General features: G+C 38.8%; 1 protein-coding gene across 1 annotated transcript in view; it reads left to right on the top strand.

Annotated features, from left to right (window-relative positions):
* DNAH6 (dynein, axonemal, heavy chain 6) overlaps positions 1–21,436 on the top strand; it is a 383,600-nt gene that overhangs the window by 341,348 nt on the left and 20,816 nt on the right. Inside the window, exons 64-69 of the mRNA XM_006900399.1 lie at positions 4,692–4,852; positions 8,009–8,097; positions 8,477–8,623; positions 10,335–10,473; positions 13,197–13,316; positions 15,669–15,790. Of these exons, the coding sequence (XP_006900461.1) occupies positions 4,692–4,852; positions 8,009–8,097; positions 8,477–8,623; positions 10,335–10,473; positions 13,197–13,316; positions 15,669–15,790 (778 nt within the window). The remainder of the gene's footprint in view (positions 1–4,691; positions 4,853–8,008; positions 8,098–8,476; positions 8,624–10,334; positions 10,474–13,196; positions 13,317–15,668; positions 15,791–21,436) is intronic.

Here is a 21,436-nt window from a genome sequence, read left to right as displayed (position 1 = left end):
TTTTTGGATAATCTTCAGTAAAATCTTGCTTGCATGTGAAATCAGTGAGATTGTTCTGAAGTTTCCACATTTTGTTGCATAGTTGTCTTGATTTACATCTCTCTTAGAGCTAGGGATTTTGAACATTTCTTCGTGTGCTTGTTGGCCATCTGAATGTCATCTTTGGTGAAGTGTCTGTTCAAATCCTGTGCCCATTTTTCCACTGGATTGTTTACCTTTATCTTCTTGTGGTGCTCAAGTATTTTATAAATTCTAGATATAAGTATTACCAAATACTTTTTCCCAGTCTGTGGCTTCCCTTTTTACCCTGTTGGAGAAATTTTTGGATGTGCGTAGGGGTTTGATTCTTAGACGGTCCCATTCATTGATTTTATTTTCTCCTGGTTGTAGATTTTTCAGCATATTTGGCAGACTGTTTATGTTGTGGATTAGGACTACTAAAATTCTTCCAAGCTTTTCTTTAATGAAGTTTATAGTCCTTGGTTTTAGTCCTAGGTCCATGATCCACCTTGAGTTAGTTTTTTTTAATATGGAGTGAGGTGTGGATCTTGCCTGAGTCTTCTGCAGATAGTTTTCCAATTTTGCCAACACCATTTGTTAAAAAGGTTGTCGCGTCCCCACCTAACTGATTTCATCTCCTTATCAAAAATCAGTTGACCATAAATAGATGGGCAGATTTCCAGGTTCTCAATTCTATACCATTGATCGATGTGTCTCTCATTGTACCAGTACCATGTTGTCTTAACTACCACGGCACTGTAGTAGGATTTTAAATCAGGGAGTGAGATGCCTCCTACCTTTTTTCTATTTTAAGGAGTGCTTTGCTTATTCAGGGCTTCTTTCCATTCCAAATGAAGCTGGAAATTACCTTTTCCATCTTGTTGAAGAATGGGATTGGTATTTACAAGAGCTTTTTAGCCAAATAATAGATCAGTCTGTAAAGTGGCCAGTACTCCAGAGAGGCACTCACTCTTTACAGCAAGAAGGGGTACAATAAAAGGAATAGAAAGTGAGAAGAGTGTGATTACATTGTGGGCATTATTATTAATATTAGAAAACAAAATGTGCATGAGTAGGGGAAAGCCAATTTGCTCTGTAAATGTTCACTCAAATCGCAATTACTAAAAAAAAGACTTTTTAAAAAAGCAAATGGCTTGGAAAAGCTTATAAAAAGTAAAGATGATAAACCATAAAAGATCAGCCATTGGCTAATTTGAACATGATTGATTAAGTTCTGCCAGCCTGCTTGCAGATCACAGGATGCTTTCTATACCTCCACTCAGTCATATCTTTTGAAATTCAAATTTAGTAAACCTAGATTTGAACAGGGAAACAAAAACATTTCTAACTGTGGGTGAAATGAAAATACCTGATTCAATTTGCTTACGGATATCTTTAAAATGAATATTTGGGTTTGTAAGAACAAGCTTGGAAGCAGGAGTGTCATCCACTTCCATAATAGCTTGCCTCCGGAAACCCTATGAACCTGGAGAAAGGATGAAAGTCACACAAGTGTTGAGGACTTTCATTCATAGGGTCGCTGTGAGTTGCTTACAACTCAACAGCATTTAACAACAACAACAACAACAAGAAAACTTTAAAACTTTTGGAGAGCCCTGGTGACCTAGTGTTATCTTGGCCATTTGGACAAGGTCCTGTTCTCTTTCCTGTCTGAGAAATTGAGCCAGGAGGGGATCCAGAAGAAGGAGAAGGAGAAGAGGAGAGGGCGAAAATATGAGTATAGTGCAGAGCCAAGAAGAAAGAATAAAGACAAGTCAGGGATGTGAATGAAAAGCTAGAAAGCTTTTTTTTGCCAACCCAAAAGCTTGCAGTTCAAATCCACCAGCTGCTTTCTGAGAGAGAAAGATGGTTAATCTCCTCCCATGTGATTTACTGCTTCTGAAAGCCCTCTCTGGAGGGTCAGCTATGGGTTGGTTCCAACTCAATGGCAAATAACAACAATAACTATAAAAAACTTTAAAATCAAAGCAATAGCTCCTTCAAAACCAAATGACTGAATAAATTGTGACATATTCATAATGTAATATTATTATTAACTCAACTCAATTCATTACCATCAAGTCAAAACCAACTCATAGCTGATGCTCCAGAGGGTTTTCAGAGGTTATAAACCACATGAGAAGAAATTGTCCATCTTTCTCCTGCAATAAAAAAATGACTAAATATTATTAAAAATAGCATGAATAAACCTCAAAAACATATTGATTAAAATAGACCAAATACACAGTACAATTCCATTTCTGTGAATCACAAAACCCAGTAAAATTAATGATGTTATAAAATTGATGATGTTATAATTTAAAAGTTTTACATTACATAATGAGGAAGAATAGTGATTAGGAGAGTTCTAGCAATACTTCACTAGGGAGCTCTCTGGCATAGTTGGTAGAGAATTTTACTATTAACTCAAAGGTTGCACTTCTCTGGTGGTTCGATTCAAGCCACGGTGTTTTTCATTTGCTTCCTATGCATCTGAAAGTTGGACAATGAATGAGGATGATAGAAGAATTGATGCCTTTTGTTGTGGTGTTGTAGAAGAATACTGACTATCCCATGGACTGCCAAAAGGAAAAACAAATGTGGCTATTAGAAAGTGAAGCCAGAGTGTTCTTTCTAGTCAAAGATGGTGAAGTTTCATCTCACATTTTGTGGGCATGTTGTTAGGAGGGCTGGATCCTTGGAAAAAAGGCCATCATGCATGAAAACATGGAGGGTCAGCGAAAGAGAGGGCAATCAACAAGATGGGTAGTTGATACAATAACTGTTAACAATGGGCTCAAGCATATCCGAGATTATGAGGATGGCACAAGATATCAAGATTCAGATCTCTGTTCATAGGGTTGCTATGAGTCATAGGTGATTAAATGATACCTAACAGCAACAGTAGGTAATGATCTTGAGCATTTTTTCCCATATATGTTGGCCATTTGAATATCTTCTCTAGTAAAATGTCTTCTCATGCCCTTCGACAGCTGAGTTGTCTTTTCCTTGATGAAGAGTTTTCTATACATTTTTTTTTCCATTTTTTTTGGTTGTGATTTTAGTGTAAATTTATGAGGAGATTGGTTTTCACTCACTCTTTCAATTCGCTTTGTAATGCTTTTCCTGTTCTAGATTATTAACTGTAATACATGTACTTGAGTCTCTGATGTATAGCGACCCTATGTACAGCACCTCTGAACCCTTTCCTGTCCTGAGCCAGTCTCACTGATTATGACACACCACCTCCCATTGCCCCAGATACAGTATCAATCCATCGCATCCAGGGTCTCCCTCTCCTGCGCTCTCCTTCCACCGTTCTGAGCATGATGTCCTTCTCCAAGGACCGATCTCTCCTGGCCACGTGCCCAAAGTAAATGAGACGGAGCTTCAAAATCCTAGCCTCCAAGGAGAGAGTTGGTTTCACCCTCTCCTATTTGTTTTCTTGGCAGTCCATGGTATGTCCAAGACTCTTCTCCAGCACCACAACTCAAAGGCCTCTATTCTTCTTCTGTCATCCTTAGTCATCCACTTCCTAAACAACTTGCCTCCAGAAACTCTATGAACTTTGATAAATGTCGATAATTGTAGAGGGGTTTCAGACCTTTTGTTCATAGGGTCACTATGAGTAATGCTCCACTCAAAGGCAACCAACAACAACAATACATATTCTGTATAATTGTCCATTTCTGTCAGATAGTTCTTCCCTTCACCTATTCCAATGCAGTGTTTATATACATTTTTTTATATTAGACCTTTGTAGGACATGTTGTTACTAATCTGTAGGTTCTTAGTTATGGTCGACAGTTCATTTATCCCATAGATTGTTGTTGTATACAGTTGAGTCAGAATTGACTCATAGCTGACCCTCCAGTAGATTTTTAGAGGCAATAAATGGCACATCAGGAGAATGCCTATTTTTCTTCCAGGGAATGACATAGATTATGGTTCTTAAATTGACTTCTATTTTCCTTTTATGATTCTAATAGCTTCAGGTTTTACAAATGAGTTCTTCATTGGGTTTGAGTTAGGTGTGAAGTAATGATTTTTCTTTCCATTTTCCACAACAGATAATCCAATTTTGGCAGCACTGTTTGGTAAAGAAGAGGTTGTCTTTTCCTCACTAACTAGGGTTCATTTCATTGTCAAAAATCAACTGTCCATGGAGATGAATTTACTTCTGCATCCTCAATTCTGCTCTGTTGGTTTATGTGTCAGTTATTGGACTATTACCAGGCTGTTTTGACTACCATGCTTATAGTACATTGTGCCCTAACGGTGTACTTTTCATGTGCATATATTAGTCTTCAATTTTTTTAGGAAAATAAATTAATACTGTCAGAAATCAGGTTAATGGTTATCCTTTGGAAAGAGAAAAGGGAAATAATTGGAAATTGGGTATGGAAGGTGCCTCAAGATTTTTAAAAACCTTCTCAATCACAGATGTTCATTTGTGAACATTGATGTAGCTGGATATTTTATTTTTGCACTTTCCAGTATACGTATTATAATAAAAATGTTTTACATAAATAAGAGAGAAAATATTTTCATCAGTATGTAAGCATTATTCCAATGGCATGATTCTCTATATGCATAAGACTGTGAGCTATAGGAATGTATATATATTTCAGGCAAAAGCCTATTAAAATATTTATATTTCTTAATATTTACACTGTTGATGTTTAATTCAGAGTGCAATCAATTTCACTGGGACAAGGACAAGGACCTATTGCTGAGAGAATGATCAAGGATGCAATGAAAACAGGAAACTGGGTATTTTTGCAAAACTGCCATCTCGCTGTTTCTTGGATGTTGGCAATGGAAGAGCTAATTAAAACCTTCACAGATCCAAGTATGTTGAGTGCTTAATGTTCGCACAATAATACAATTTTATATGTTATTGTTGTTAATGTGCCATTGAGTCTGAACCAACTCATAGCTGACACTCCAGTGGGTTTTCAAGGCTATAAATCACACAGGAGGAGGTTACTTATCTTTCTCCCTTGGAGAAGGTGATGATTTGAATTGTTTGCATCTGAATTGGCAGTGCAATTCCTTACTACTCAGCTACCCAAGCTCCCTCAATTTTTTTATTTTTTTTAAATATAAATTTTTATTTTGTACTGGTTTCTTTACAAAGTTAGAATACATTGTTTTTCACACGAGAAATTTCCCATTTCCTTAACCCACCCCTCCCTCCACCCATCAAATTTTACAACACTATGATTACCCTCCCAACCATACCTACCCCTCTGCTCCCACCCTCTCTACCTTAGAGTCTCATACACGTTTTAGTAGTTATCTATTTATCCAATGAAGGTCTTATAGAGTATTTGTCCTTATGGGACAAAGTTAGTTTTCTTAGCATAATTCTCTCCAGTCCCTCTCAAGTTAGGTAGTGATTTACAAAATCATCACTCCTATATATTGCATAGTATTCCATCATGTGAATATTTTCGTGTACCATATTACTCAATCCATTCGATTGGGTTGGACATTTGGGCTGTTTCCATGTTCTTGTGATGGTGAATAATGCTATGAACATTGGCGTACAAATCTCTGTTCATGCCTCAGTTCTCATTCTCTTGGGGTGTAATCCAACCATCTTGAGTTCCATATGACCCAGCTATCCTACAATATTATATAGCATTGCTCTTGCATCTAACCCTTGTTACCTACAAATATTTGTGGTAGGTATCATGTTTCCCATAATAAAGAGAAAAATTTAAGACTTTGAGAGGTTTAGTTATGTTACACAACCAGGTTCAAGTTAATTTACACCACCAGACTCCAAGCTGAGATTATGATTCACTGTTATCATTTGTTTCGTGTTGCCTTCTATGGGAGGTCATGTGAATTCAGAATATCATATAGTAACATTAAAGAGTCTTTTTAAATAAAAGCACAAGAGAATTGTGAAGAATAGAGACAGTGCATACTGGAAAACATCCATTTTGTGAAAATGGTTTCTCTACCAGGTAACTAAAAATGGTATGTTCTTTAACCATTGGAGTGGAAACAGAAAGGAGGTAAAATCCATAATTGACTGGCTGAAAGACCATCAGGGTACTTAAAGTTAGGCTATCAAGAAGGGAGCATTTGGCTGGGTAGGAACATAATACATAAATGGGATTACATCATTGGCAAAGGGTACCTTTCATTCCATTTATAATCCGTTTTATAACCCAGGGGCTTCTTCAAAGTAGTGCATGCCCAGAAAAATAAGGAAAGCACCCAAAAGTTATCTATCTTTTCCTCATTATAATACTAACTTTTACTCCCACTTGCACCATGACAGTTACAATCACCACAAAGTTTATCAATTGGGACCCAACAGACCATATTTGGTCAAAACATCCAGTACCTCATACTCCCCAGCACACTCCTTCATGGGACAGATGAATATTCAGCTGCAATGCAAGCATATCATTCCCCTAGTTTACACGTATTTACCTAAGTCATATAAAGACCAGGACCCTAAGAATCTATGTAGTGCTTTCTACTTGTGGAGGGGACCCATTTATTTCTCTAATGTACTGTGCCTTGATAAACTTTCTAGCTTTTCATTCACATCCCTGACTTGTCTTCATTCTTTCTTCTTGGCTCTGCATTATACTCATATCCTCGCCCTCTCCTCTTCTCCTTCTTTTTCTGAATCCCCTCCTGGCTCAATTTCTCAGACAGGAAAGAGACCAGGACCTTGTCCAAATGGCTGAGTTAACAGCTAGTAGGAGAGAAGTAAGTTAAAATCCATTTATATAAAAATAATCAAAACCTTATTATTGTTGTTATTGTTAGGTGCCATCAAGTCCCTGTGACTTATAGCAACTCTATGAACAACAGACCTAAACTCTGTTCTATTCTCTGCCAACCTCATCATCCCTGACATGCTTGAGCTCATTGCTGCAGTCACTGTACCAATCCATCTCACTGAGGGGCTTCTTCTCCTTCACTAACCTTCCACCTTACCAAGCATAATGTCCCTCTTCAAAGAATAACTTCTCCTAAGTTATTCACTATTCTTGCCTCCAGTGAGCACTGTTGTTGCACCTTCTACAATACACATCTATTGGATTTTTTTGGCAGTACATGGGATATTTAGTACTCTTCACCAACACCGCAACTCAAAGACATCCATCTTCTTCTGTCATCCTTATTCATTGTCCAGCTCTCAGATGCATCACAGGTGATCGGAATGATTATGGTTTGAATCCAGCACACCTAAGTCTTTAAACTGATATAATTTCTTTTCAGGACATTAGAGCGGTCCCTACAAATTTTACCAGTTCCATACGTGTGCTGATCTCCTGACTGCTGGTAACAAGGGCTGTGATTGTGAATCCCAGTAAGATGAAATCACTTACAATCTTTTCTCCATACATTATGATTTTGCCTATTGTCCCAGTGGTGAGGATTTTTGTTTTCTTGATATTGAGATGTAATTCACATTGAAGGCTATAGTCCTTGATCTTGCAGTGAGTGTCTCAAGTCCTCCTCACAAGATTGGGTCAACTGCAAAGCTTTGTCTCTCATATTTTGAGCATGTTGTTAGAAGGAGCTATTCCTTGGGAAAGGATATCATACTTGGAAAGGTAAAGGGTCAGTGAAAGAGAGGAAGACTATAAACAAGATGGATTGACACCGTAACTATGGTAATGAACTCTAGTGTGTCAGAGATGATGAGAATGGCTCAGGATTGGACAGAGTTCAAATCTGTTGTTAATATGGTCACTGTGAGTCTTGTTCGATGACACATAGCAACAACAACAGTTTCTTTACTGAAATGTGCCAGCTTCTAGATTGCCAAACCCTATGTTGTGAATAAAGTTTTCAGAAAGACCTCCCTGTGTGCACTTTTGGACATTTTACCACATGCTTATACTGTAGATCTTTACACAGAGTTTTGCGTCTTTTTCTTGCCCAATAACAAATATTTCTTATAGAAAAATATTACTAAGAGTTAAGCAATTTACCATTGTGTTGTTTTGTTTTCATTTTTTTTATACAGATGTAGTCATCAAAGACACTTTTCGACTGTTTTTAAGTTCCATGCCCAGTAATACATTTCCTGTTACCGTTCTTCAGAATTCTGTCAAGGTAATGAATGAAAGGTTTGAGCAATGGCAGGTAATTGCCTATCAAGTGATCCAGTGGGTTCAGACTAGCACATGACCATGCGGTCTGGGTAGCCAGGATAAGAGATGAGACCTGACAGCAAGCAAAGGGAAAATTCCCCATGCTTTGCATGTATGCCCATCCTGTAGGCCACAGGCCTGAGGTATCACACTCTGTAAGGAAGTTACAAAGATGTCAGGTGATGAGACTCAGGCCTCTTGCAGAGTTAGGGGACTATTTCAGTACTCGGGAGAGAGAAAGGGGAGGTGGCAATGACTGCTGGCTCTCAGGCCCTGTTGCGTTATTTTGAAATAATGTGTATCTGTCAACTCCCTGCCATGGATCTTCTGTCTATATCTAGGTGACTAATGAGCCACCAAAAGGCTTACGTGCAAATATCAGGCGCGCATTCGCTGAAATGACACCTTCATTTTTTGAAGAAAATATCCTTGGAAGAAAATGGAGACAAATAGTATTTGGCATCTGTTTCTTTCACGCAATTATTCAGGTATACTCAATTCTTCTCTTTCATAGCAGTAAGAAAGTGTGTTCTTTTGTTGTTAGAAAAAGAAGAAAAACAAAGGTTGTAAGTGGAGTTGGGGAAACTCTGAGGGTTTTCTTCTATGTCTGAAAGCAAAATATTTCAACATCATTGCCAATCTCTGGACCCTTTTCCCTCTCCACCTCACAGCTTTCACTGCTGCCTCTGTTCTCATATCTGCCTACACAGAGTCATCAACTGGATAAACATGCCTATACAGCGTCATCACCTGGATAAACACAGGAGGACAACATAAGTGCAAACTGATGTTTCAGCTCAGCCTTCCTCCAGAACCTGCTTCCCCTCAGCTCTCATTTTTGAAAATTTTTCTCAGTCACCATCAATCAAAACTTCAGAGATCTTTTTATTCTTCCTTCTTTACACCTCTCTATCTTGTCATTCATCAAGTCATCCTTATTTTTCTTTTTCTTGCAATAATGTCACTCGAACCTGTTCCTGTTTTAGTGGCTCTGTACTCTTTGTGGCTCTCTCCTTTCCCACCACCACAGCATCAAATCTCCAGAAAGATGAGCTTCAACTCTGCACCACTTTCTCCTTACCTCTGTTGAAACCTCGCCATTCTGTTCTGGTTTCCATTCTGCAGCCTTGTGCTTGAATTCTGACTCTGAATACATACCTCTGGATGATGTCTAGTTTTCTGAAGCATGCCAAAGGAAAGAAACAGTAAAAGGAAGGGGGAAAATTAAGGATACAAGATCTGAAATCATTACATGCCAAGATCCCAGGGAAGCTCCAAGAAGATGGGATCATGGATTATGGGTGGAGGGTCTTTATTCCACTAATAAAGCAGCTGAGATGATGAGGCGTCCTCTTGGGGTTGGAGGTTATTTTGAGATCAAGGGAGAACATAGGGCCAAAATTTTGGTAATGTTCATCAGTTCAGAATGGAGACGTTAAAGTGGATCAAGGGCTGATGCAGGAGCCCTAGTGGTACAGGGTAAAGAGCATGGCTTTCTCCACAGAAGAAGAGTGGAGCTGACTATTTCTATAAAATTTACAGCCTTGGAAACCCTGTTGTACTCAATTCTGTAGGAGATTAGGAGGCAAAGATTTCCACTCTATCCGTTTTTGAAATGTTACTATGGAGAAATTAGAATGTAATCAGCATAACATCACATGACAAGAAATTCTTACTAGTGGGCAGAAAGGAACTCACCCTACAATTACAGTGTCAGTATTTTTACGTCAAAAGGTTGGAAATTGGGGGGTCCCCTCCAAATTTTATAAGAAAATGTATTGTTTTATTTTACCATGAATGTATCTTTCTATGTTATCTGCTGTCGAGTTAGAACCAACTCATAGCTGGCCCTCCAGTGGCTTTTGAGAGGCAGTAAATCCTGTGGGAGAATTTTGTCCATCCAACTCCCAAGGAGCTACTGGTGGATTCACACTATGCCTTTGGGTTGGTAGTGCAGCTCTTTATCCACTAAATCTATAAAACTTCCAGTAATTACACATTTTCTGTTGGGAATAAAGAGGAGAGGAAAATATGAGAAAAACATATATTTCTATCTTTCTGGTGAAAGCCTAACAAATGTTGACTTTTACAGACTTAAAGTATAAAAAAGGAACTCTCAAAACTCTCACACTTTCAGGCTTTTATAAAAAATTCACTTTGTCAAGTTTTATTTAAAATCATTTTCTTTTTCTGTTTCAGGAGAGGAAAAAGTTTGGGCCCCTTGGTTGGAATATCTGCTATGAATTTAATGACAGTGACAGAGAGTGTGCTTTGCTGAACCTCAACCTTTACTGTCAAGAAGGGAAGATCCCATGGCATGCCCTGATCTACATCACTGGTCAGTATTCCCACCTGGCCACTGCCTCCATCTGGACACCACAGAGTTGTTTGTTTATGCCCACCTGACCCCTAGGAAGATATCTTTTCTGGTAGTGCTTACAACTTCTGGTAACTCCTTTGTGAAGATTGTTATTTTTGCTGTTGCTGCTGCTGCTGTTGCTGTTATATACCATTGAATCTGAACTGACTTGTAGCTGACGATCCAGCAGGTTTTTAGAGGCAGTAAATAACACAAAAAGAGATTGTCCATCTTTCTCCCATGGAGCAACTGGTGGATTCAAACTGACTGCCTTTGAGTCGACAGTGCAGCACGATGGCATCCCTTCTGTGATGATAAGACAAGATTATTCACAATAGTAAAAAAGGAGAAGAAACCTACATACCAATCAACTGTTAAATGTCTGAACAAAAGATTATTCAGTCATAAGCAGGAATAAAGTACTAATATATGTTGCAATATGGATGAACTTTTAAAATATCACACTAAGTAGAAGCAGCAATACGCAAAAGACTGTTGTTGTTGTTGTTGTTGTTGTTATGTGCCCTCGAGTCCCTTGCGACTCATAGCGACCCTATGTACAACAGCCCTAAACCCTGCTCTATCCTGTGCCAATCTCACTGCTTCTGACACATCCATCCCGATTACCCCAGTCACTGAATCAATCCACCTCATAGAGGGTCTTCCCCTCCTGTGCTGTCCCTCCACTCTGCCCAGCATGATGTCCCTCTCCAGAGACCTGTCTCTCCTTACAACATGTCCAAAGTATGTCAGGCGAAGCCCCAGAATCCTTGCCTCCAAGGAGCAGCCTGGTTTAACCCTCTCTAGGATGAATCTATTTGTTTTCTTGGCAGTCCATAGTACATTCAGTACTCTTCTCCAGCACCACAGCTCAAAGGCGTCAATTCTCCTTCTATCCCCCCTAGTCATTGTCCAACTCTCTGATGCATAACAAGTGATAGCAAAAACCATGGCCTGTATCAGGCGCACCTTAGTCTCCAGAGAGACACCGTTGCTCTTGAGTACTTTAGAGAGATCCCTAACCGCACACTTTCCCATCGCAATACGTTTTTTTATTTCCTGGCTACTGGTGCCAAGAGTGTTGACCATGGAGCCAAGCAAACTGAAGCTGTGAACAATCTAAATCTCTTCACCATCCATCTTGATGCTACCGATTGGTCCAGTGGTGAGAATTTTTGTCTTCTGGACATTGAGCCTCAGTCTGTATTGAAAGCTGCAGTCCTTTACCCTCTGCAGTAAGTGCATGAGGTCCTCCTCAGTTTCAGCAAGCAGGGTTGTGTCATCTGCATAACGCAGATTGTTGATAGATCGTCCACCAATCCTAACGCCACGCTTCTTCTCATAGAGCCCTGCCTCTCGGATAATCTGCTCTGCATACAGGTTGAAAACGTATGGACACAGGACACATCCCTGGCGTACACCCTTCCCAATTTTGAACCATGCAGTGTTGCCCTGCTCTGTTCTGACTACTGCCTCTTGTCTATCTGTCTATCTGTGTTTCATTGATTATGCAAAGGCATTTGACTGCGTGGATCATAACAAACTGTGGCTGACTCTGAGAAGAATGGGAATCCCAGAACATTTAATCGTGCTAATGTGAAACCTATACTTGGACCAAGAGGCAGTAGTCAGAACACAAAAGACTACATGTTGTAAAACCAAACCTATAGAGCAAGAATATTGATGTTGGATGGGGGCTAGAAATAGGGAAGAGCCACCAATGGACACAAAATTTCTATTTAAGGTGATAGAATTTAATTTTAAAATTAAATTGAGGTGGTGTTTGCACAACTTTATAAATCTGTTAAAAGTTGTTTAATTAAGCACATAAATTATATGTGCATTTTACAACTTCTAAATACCTCAAATGAGTAGAAAGTGGTAGTGTTTTATTCAGGAGGTGATACTTGCTAATGGTGAGGGGTTTGTATGTTATTATCTTTTTTTATTATTACTATAATTTGCTTGAAAGTTAACAAAGCAATTTGATTATCTATCCAATTATTCATGCACATTTTTTTACTTCACACCCCATGATTCCCCGCCTCCTCACGCTCATCATCCCTCTCCCCTTCCTCCCCCTCCCCACTCATTCCTCTCTTCCCTTCCCATCCTCAACCTCTCCCTCCCCTCTCCATCCTCATGCCTCTCCCCTTCCCCATGCTCATCCGTCACCCTCTCCCTACCCTCTTTCCCTCCCCCTCCCCACCCTCAGGTCTTTTCCTATCCTCAACCCCTCTCTCCTCCCCCCTCCCACTCTCATCTCCCTTCCTCTTCCCTCTTTGGATATTTATCCATATCTTACTGGTTGTCTATTTTTATAATAATGGACTTAATGCAATATTTGTCCTTATGAGCCTGAGTTAGTCCACTCAGCACAATGCTTTCTAGCCTCTTGTGAGATTTTAGACAATCATTTATGGATTAATTAAATAAACATTTATTATCATGATGATGATGATGATAGATACTGGATATGCACAGAGGGCATATTCTGTGCTCATGAAAAGCTCAGTGGAAGAGAATGGGTGAATTTGTTAAGATAAGCAATAAAGCAGAAGTGTATGGAAGTTTATAGGGACCAACTAACAATATCTGAGGAATTGGAAAACTTTTCATCAAGGAAGTTAATTTTATCAATTTGAGTATGTGTATCAATAAAGCATACAATAAACTATCTTAAAGTATAAACTCTTTTTCAGGTGAAATTACATACGGTGGGAGAGTTACAGACACCTGGGACCAAAGATGCCTTCACACTGTCTTAAAAAAATTTTTTTCTCCTGAAACATTAGAACAAGACTATAAATACTCTGAATCAGGTGAATGGCTTTTCAGAACTTTTTTTAGAAGACATTTGCCAAAAACTGTTGACACAAATGTTACTTTTCCATCTAGTCTATGCCCAGTCTTCACCATCAGCCCCCAGCAGGAGCCCATTGTCATGTGTGCCCACCTTCACAGCGATTAAGGATATGTACTGTTAAGTCACAACTTTGAATTTTAGTTTTAAAGTTGATTGTTTTCTTTGGAAATGTGTTTTCAAAATTGAATTATCTCTGTAATGTAATTAAAGAGAGCTTCGTTACAGTAAGCTGCATAAGAAACATGCATAAGTGCTAACCATCTTGAAGAGGCAATATTATTTTATGCACGATGAGCACATAACACCTCCTCCCCTTTTGAAAGAGACAATGTTCAGAGTTAATAAGACTCAACTCCTGTAATCTCTTTGGAAAATTTAAAAACACTGGATTTAATGTTTTGCAAATGTAGCTTTTGGTTGGGGACTGAAGAGAGAAACAAGCATGAAAGCAGTCACTAACACAGCATAAAGTGGGAGCCCTTAGGGAGCTCTGATAGCTGAGTGCTAAGAAGCTGTACTGTAATCCTAAAGGCACAAAGTTCTAATCCACCAGCAGCTTTATGGGAGAAAATTGGTCAATCTCCTCCCATGCTATTTACTTCCTTAGAAAACTTGCTGGAGAGTCAGCTATAGGTTGGTCCTGACTCAGTGGCACATAGCAACATCAACAACAATGAGGCATAGGAAGTTCTGGTGGTAGTTATATGTCATCAAATCACCTGCAACTCATAGCGACCAAATACACAATAGCTCTTGAACTCTCTTCTATCCTGAGTCAATCTCACTGTCTTCAACACACCAGCCCTCACTACCCCAGTCACTGTGTCAATCCATCTCATCCAGGGTCTTCCTCTCCTGTGGGTCCCTCCACCCTTTCAAGCATGATGTCCTTCTCCAAGAGCTGGTCCCTCCTGGCAACATATCCAAAGTATGTGAGATTGAACTTAAAAATCCTCACCTCCAGAAAGTAACTTGGGTTCACCCTCTTCAGGATAGACCTGTTTGTTCTCTTGGCAGTCTATGATATATTTAATACTCTTCTCCAGTACCACAGTTCAAAGGCATCTATTCTTTTCTGTCATCCTTATTTATTATCCAGCTCTCTGATACATAACAAGTAATTGTAAAGACAATGGCCTGGATCAGGCATACCTTAGTCTCTAGACTGACATCTTTGCACTTCAGCACTCTAGAGAGGTCACTGACAGCAGACTTTCCCAATGCAATTCGTCTTTTGATTTCCTGTCTTCTGGTTCCTAGAGTGTTGATTGTGAAGCCAAGCAAACTGAAATTGTAAACAATCTCAATCTCTACTCTATCTATCATGATGCTGCCAATTGGCCCAGTGGTGAGAATCTTTGTTCTCTTGATGTTGAGCTTCAATCCTTAATTGAAGACTACAGTCCTTGACTTTCTGCAGTAGATGCTTCAAGGTCTCAGTTTCAGGAAGCAAGAGTGTGTCATCTGCATAATGCAAGCTGTTAATGAGTCTTTCTCCAGTTCTGACACCACATTCCTTCTCACAATGACCAGACTCTTGAATGATCTATTTCACAGATAGATGGAAAGGGTATGGAGACATGATTCATCCCTGACTGGATTTCAGATTTTTGCAAATGTAGCTTTTGGTTGGGGACTTTCCTCATTTTTAACCATGCAGTGTTTTTGTGCTCTGTTCTGATGACTGCCTCCTGGTCCAGCAAAAAGTTTCACATTGTGATGGCTTGCGGTAAGGAATTGTGCTATCAGTGCAAAGGTACACAGTTCTAATTACCAGCTACTCAACAGGAGAAAGATGTGCATTCTCATCCTGTGCTATTAACTGCCTCTGAAAACTCACTAGAGAATGAGCTATGGGTCAGTTCCAACTCAGTGGTACACAGCAACAACAACAAATGAGACATTGCTTATAACAGTAGCAGAGCCCTGATCTCTCGGATAAGACAGGAAACCCCTCAGTGAGAGGGATTGACACAGTGACTGCAGCAGTGGGCTCAAGTGTAGCAGAAATGATGAGGATGGCTTAGGACAGGACATGGTTCAGATCTGCCTTTCACAGGGTCGCTATGAGTAATCCTTGACTCAAAAGCATCTATCTAATAATAAGAAGAGGAACAACATTTAAAGTTGGAACACTGCATCAAGGAAAAATGACAAAGCAGTGAAAGCAAGGAGACTTGTAGGAAAAACAATGCCCTCTCCTACATAAGGTAGCTGGTTACAACCACTATAAGAACCAGGAGAATGTGGAATAAGCACAGCTGTGTAAAGCCAATCTATTTACATATTTACTTTTTTTTAATAATAGGAATCTATTTTGCACCCCTGGCTGACAGCTTACAAGATTTTAAGGACTATATTGAAAAGCTGCCTCTAATAGATGACCCAGAAGTTTTTGGAATGCATGAAAATGCCAACTTAGCTTTCCAGGTATGTGACTTTTCAACATAAAATATGTATTTGTATTTTTTATGTAAACTGAAAACTTTAAGGACTGCCTCACTAGTTCTCTTAGTTATGGAACTCTGGTGGCCTAGTTTTAAGAAGTTGTGCTGCCAACTGAAAGTCAAGTGGTTCAAATCCATCAAGTGCTCTGACAGAGAAACATGGGCAATCTCTTCACATGTGATTTACTGTCTCTGAAAGCCCTTGGAAGGTAAGCTATGAGTTGGAGCTGACTTGATGGCACATAGCGACAACAATTCTCTGAAGTTATAGCCATCTTTTAAATAATTCTGCCTCTTTCAACCAGAAAAGTCATAAATGATTCCTTACTCAGTGTAACAAGCTGTAATTACGTATATGCTTACCATAATAGAAACCACTCAAGAAATTTGACCCTTGACCTATACACATCAACCAGAGATACAAGAAAGAAGTTTGCCTCCTAAAAGGGTAAGGACCATAAGTCAAGGGCCGTCTATATATAAGATCTATGAAAGAAAGAGGTAAATTATTTCCCTTTCCCTTCACTTGCTGTCAATACTGTCAGGTTCCCACCAATGGGGTTTCACACCTGTAAATTGTTGTTGTTGTTAGGTGCCATCAATTCAAGTATGAAGTATAGTGATCTGATGAACAAAATATCTGAAGCCTATTCTATCCAGTACCATCCTCACACTTCCTGACACAGGAGAGCCCATTGTGGCAGTTACCATGTCAATCCACCTGATTAAGGTTCTTCCTCTCTTGCACTAACCCTCCCCCACTTCCCAGCATCATGTTTCTCTTCAAGGAATAGCTCCTTCCAGCAACCGCCTGTAAATTACAAGGGAAGAAATTTCCCATAGTTCTCCCACAGAGCTGCTAGTCATTTCAGACTACCTGAGATGCACCACCTTTGCGTTAACAGCTCAACTCCCTACAGACTATGCCAACAGAACTCTTTCTCTTCTCCTTAAAAGCTGAATAAGTTACTATAAAGGAAAAGTTGACAGGAGATAAGTAAGCTGAAAACATACACATACTGAATACAAAATACTGTCCGGAAGAGTCAGAGACACCCCTGCAAATGTTCTGCTACAGAAACCAGGAAAAGGATATGGTTTAAGCAGCTGGGAAAGGATGTAAGCAAACCTAGTCAGGCCAAGAGAGAAAGCCAATGTGAGAACAAGCTGAAATGTGAGCACAGAGGGGCACCTGAGAGGTGAGAGAATTAAACAGTCCAAGGAACCTCAAAATGATTATACTGTTGTTAGTTGTCATCAGATTGACTATGGCTCATAGGAACCCTGTGAACAACAGGTCTGAACCCTGCCCTATCCTGTGCCATCCTTGTCATCTCTGACATGCTCAAGTACATTGTTACAGTCTCTGTGTCAGTCCATCTCACTGAGGATCCTCTCATTCTCTGACCCTCCACCTTTCCCATCATGATGTGCTTTCCCAAGGACAAGTTCCTCCTGACAACCTGCTCAAAATATGTGAGACAAAGTTTCACCATCTTTGTCTGTAAGGAACACCGTTTGCACTCCCAAACAAGAAATACTTGTTTGGCCCATCAACAAAAGAAAGTATAGAGAACCTGTGGTATATTCACACAATGGAATACTATGCTGCATTGAAAGACAAGGAACTCATGAAATATTATTCAAAATGGGTGGCCCTGGAGGACATTATGCTGAATGAAATAACTCAAGGACATTTGTCACTAAAGGACAAACACTGCATAGTGCTGCTGTTGTAAAACAGGGCTTACATCGGGGTTGGTGGGAGACTGAGAAAGATGGGGTAAATTATGTATACCGCATTGAAACAGATAAGAGAGGGAAGTGTTTAAAAGGGATATTTGATTAGGTATTATTGTCATGACAGAAGTCCAGAATGAACGCTGCATAGTGGAGTGGACTTGATAGGAGGGATTGTATAACAATGATAGATTTTTTTTTTACTTTTCAAAGAGAAGAGCAAACTAGGGAGGTGGGGAGGTTGGGCAGGGAGAAAAGTGCAACAATGAATAAATGGAAATCCAAAGTCTCTGTAAACTTTCATTAAAATTAACCAAAAAAAATTTAAAATAAAATAAAAAGAAAGACTTGTTTACTCTTTTGGCAAAATAATCATAGCAAATTTAAATCTCATTTGAAGGCCTGGATACCAGAGCTAACATACAGATCATCATACATGTGATAAGGGAAATGGGCTTAATAAACTTTTGAGATAGGAGATTAAAACATCCCCAAAAGATAAAAAATTATGATAGATGAGAATGAGGATGAAGAGCAGTGTAGGAAAACTCAAAGAAACAGAAGCAGTATTTAAAAAAAATACTTAAATTAATTTTTACCGTGCTTAGGGTAGGTGGTGCGAGGGGAAGCCTATTTTAGAGAGATCCTAGCACAGATTTGAAACAATGATGATAAAGAAAATAGTCATGTAAATATTTAGCCCAATCCTATTTCTTCTCTGAGAACAGGGACTGCAGAAGCAACTATATTTGTCAGAACTAACTAGATTATGTAGCAATTAACAAAATTATTCCATTCTCAGTGATTTAGTACAACAGGGATCGTGGGGACTGGTTGGCAGAGGGCTCTACACTCAAGAGTAGTATTTACCTCAATCTAGGAATCCCACTGTAACCTCTGTTCACATTTCTTTGGCCAGAAATAGTCACACAAGATTGTGTGTGAGTGTAATCCTTACAATGACCTAAAAGAGAGGAGAATTCAGTGTAGTGACCAATCGACGTCTTTGCTCATATCAGCCTGTCACACTAAACACTCCAAAACTCAGACTGTTCAACAAAGAGTACCAAACCAAAATAAAGAAGGTAGGATATTTAAATGACACTGAATAGGGAAATCAAATTGTTTGATACACCTTATTGTGTGCTGTGGAGTCAGAACCAACCAGTAGCTGGCCCTCCAGGGGGTTTTCGAAGTCAGTAAATACACAGAAGTAGATTACCCACTGTTGTCTGGCAGAGCAGCTGGTGGACTCTAACTGCTTACCTTTGGATTGGCAGCACAATTCTCAACCACTAGGACATGCATATATGTTTTCAAAAACTCCATGAATACTGTAGAAATAATATATGTAAAAGAGTATCTGTTATATAAATTATAATTTTAACAATCAAGATCTGGAACCCCAAGCAGTACTTTTTTTTTCAGCTTCTCTCTCTGGTTAATGACTGACAAGTGATGGCTCTAGCATTTCTAGGACAAAGATAATACTGGTGGTCTGGTAGCTTAATCCTTAACAATTGGGCCAATAGCCAATTGAACCTCTCTGGAGGCTTTAATCCACCAGCACCCCCAGGAGAAAGATGTGCAGTCTCTTCCCATTAGGATTACAGATTCACAATCCAATGGTGGATAGATTTACCAACAGTAATTGAGTTAGAAATATAAACATGAAACAATAAGAGATTCAGAGATTCACCCTTATAAGAAATGTGAGATCTACATAATATAAGCCACTAAGAAATTCAAATAAATAGATATGAGAATGATACTTTGCTCCTGGGCAGAAGAAAAATCCAGAAAAATAAAAAACAGTTTATTGACTTTGGAATAGGAAGGAATTTCTAAACATAAAAAACAATTAAAAAAAATTATATTTGAAAGATTCAGTAGATTTTACTGTATCAAAAAGTTCACAAGAAAATGAACAGATAAATGACAAATAAAAGCACTTTTTAAAACAAAAGACAGTTACCTATTTATGTATATCTCTTATAAATCAATAATAAAAACACTGAAAATTTAAATATGCAAAATATATTAATAATTTTTAAAGAAATAATAATCATCCAATGAATATATTTCAAAAGTTTAACTCTCCTAATCCTCAAAGAATATCCTTATTTGCTGCAAGCAAAGGGCCCTGAAACACCTACTGCAGAAGATCAAAGACTACAGCCTTCAATATGAATTACATCTTAACATCAAGAAGACAAAGATCCTTACCACTAGATCAGAGAACAGAATCATGATAGGTGGAAAAAGGATTGAAACTATCAATGATTTCATCTTGCTTGAATTCACTATTAACACATTTGGTACCAGCAAAAGAAGAGAATGAGATGTATTGCTTTTGTCAAGTCTGCTGTCAGAGACTTTCCAAAATACTGAAGAGCAATGATGTCAATTTTATGACCTGATACAGGTCATGGCCTTTTTAATTACTTGCTATTTTCTGAGAGCTGGACCATGAATAAGGATGATAGAAGTATTGATACCTTTGAGTTGTAGCATTGGAGTTCTTAATATCCCATGGACAGCCAAAAGAACAAATAGAAATGTCTTGGGCAAGGTGAAGCCAGAGTGCTCCTTGGAGGCAAAAATTGCAAAGCTTTGTCTCTCATACTTTGGTCATGTTACCAAGAGAGTCTATCCCTTGGGAAAGGATATCATCCTTGAAAGTGTCAAAGGTCAGTGAAAGAGAGGATGACCACCATCAAGATATTTGACATAGTGTCTTCAGCAATAGGCTCAAGTGTATAAGGATGATGAGGACTGCACAGAATAGGGCAAGATTCAGATCTGTTATTCATACAGTCACTGTGAGTCATACTCAAGTTGATGGCACCTAACAACAACAAAATACTCAGAGTTGCAAAAAACGAGAAATCTACTTTTTTTTACTTATTAAATGAGAAAAAAATTGTTGCCATAAAACTAAGATTTACAAAGACATAGAAATGGAAAGTCTCCTGTATACACTTATCAGGAGCATAAATGAATACAATGTCTTTAGGGATTGATATGTTAATAGTTTTAAAAGTATCTCTTCTAATAATCTGTATTTTAAAATTTTCAAAGATAGAGGGTGAAATTCATATGCAGATGCTATTCCTAAAGTTCTATAGGATCTAAAAATGTCAAAAAAGTAGATAAACAATAGGTATGGTTTACTGATACCATGGAAGGCCACACATTCATTGAAAATAATGCTTCAGTGGGGCTCTCGGCTGGATGCTGCTGTGTCAGCACGCAGGAGCCCAGGTTCGAACTAGAAATAAACTTTGTTAAAAAAAAATAATGCTTCAGTGGGATGGGAAAATGTTCATGATACTGAGGAAGAAGGGAACACTATATAAATTGTTGCAGAAGATCAGTGACTATAGTCTTCAATATGTATTACATCTCAACATCAAGAAAACAAAAATTCTTATCATTGGACCTATAGACAACATCATGATAGATAGAAAAAAATTGAAACTGTCAAAAACTTCATCAAACTTGGATCCACGATTAACACCCTTGGTACTAGCAATCAAGAAATCAGTAGACAATGCACTAGGAAAGTCTGCAGTCAAGGACCTCTTCAAATTATTGAGGAGTAATTATCTCAGTTTGAGGACTAAGGTGTGTCTAATTCAGGCCATTGTCTTTCTGATCACTCGCTATGGCTATGTATCTGAGAGCTGGACAATGAATGAGGATGAAGAATTGATGCCTCTGAGCTGTAGTGTTGGAAAAGAGTACTGAACATTCCATGGACTGCCAAAAGAACAAATAAATGTATCTTGGAGAAAGTGCAGCCCGGGTGCTTCTTTGAGGCAAAAATGAGAAAGCTTTGCCTTACATACTTTGGGCCTGTTGCTAGGGGAGGGAATTCCTTGGAGAG

Source organism: Elephantulus edwardii, unplaced genomic scaffold (assembly GCF_000299155.1).
Source record: "Elephantulus edwardii isolate Elephantulus edwardi_28Jun2011 unplaced genomic scaffold, EleEdw1.0 scaffold00283, whole genome shotgun sequence".
NCBI lineage: Eukaryota > Metazoa > Chordata > Mammalia > Macroscelidea > Macroscelididae > Elephantulus > Elephantulus edwardii.
Note: the sequence above shows the minus strand (reverse complement) of the source record. Positions and strands in the feature narration are given on the sequence as shown.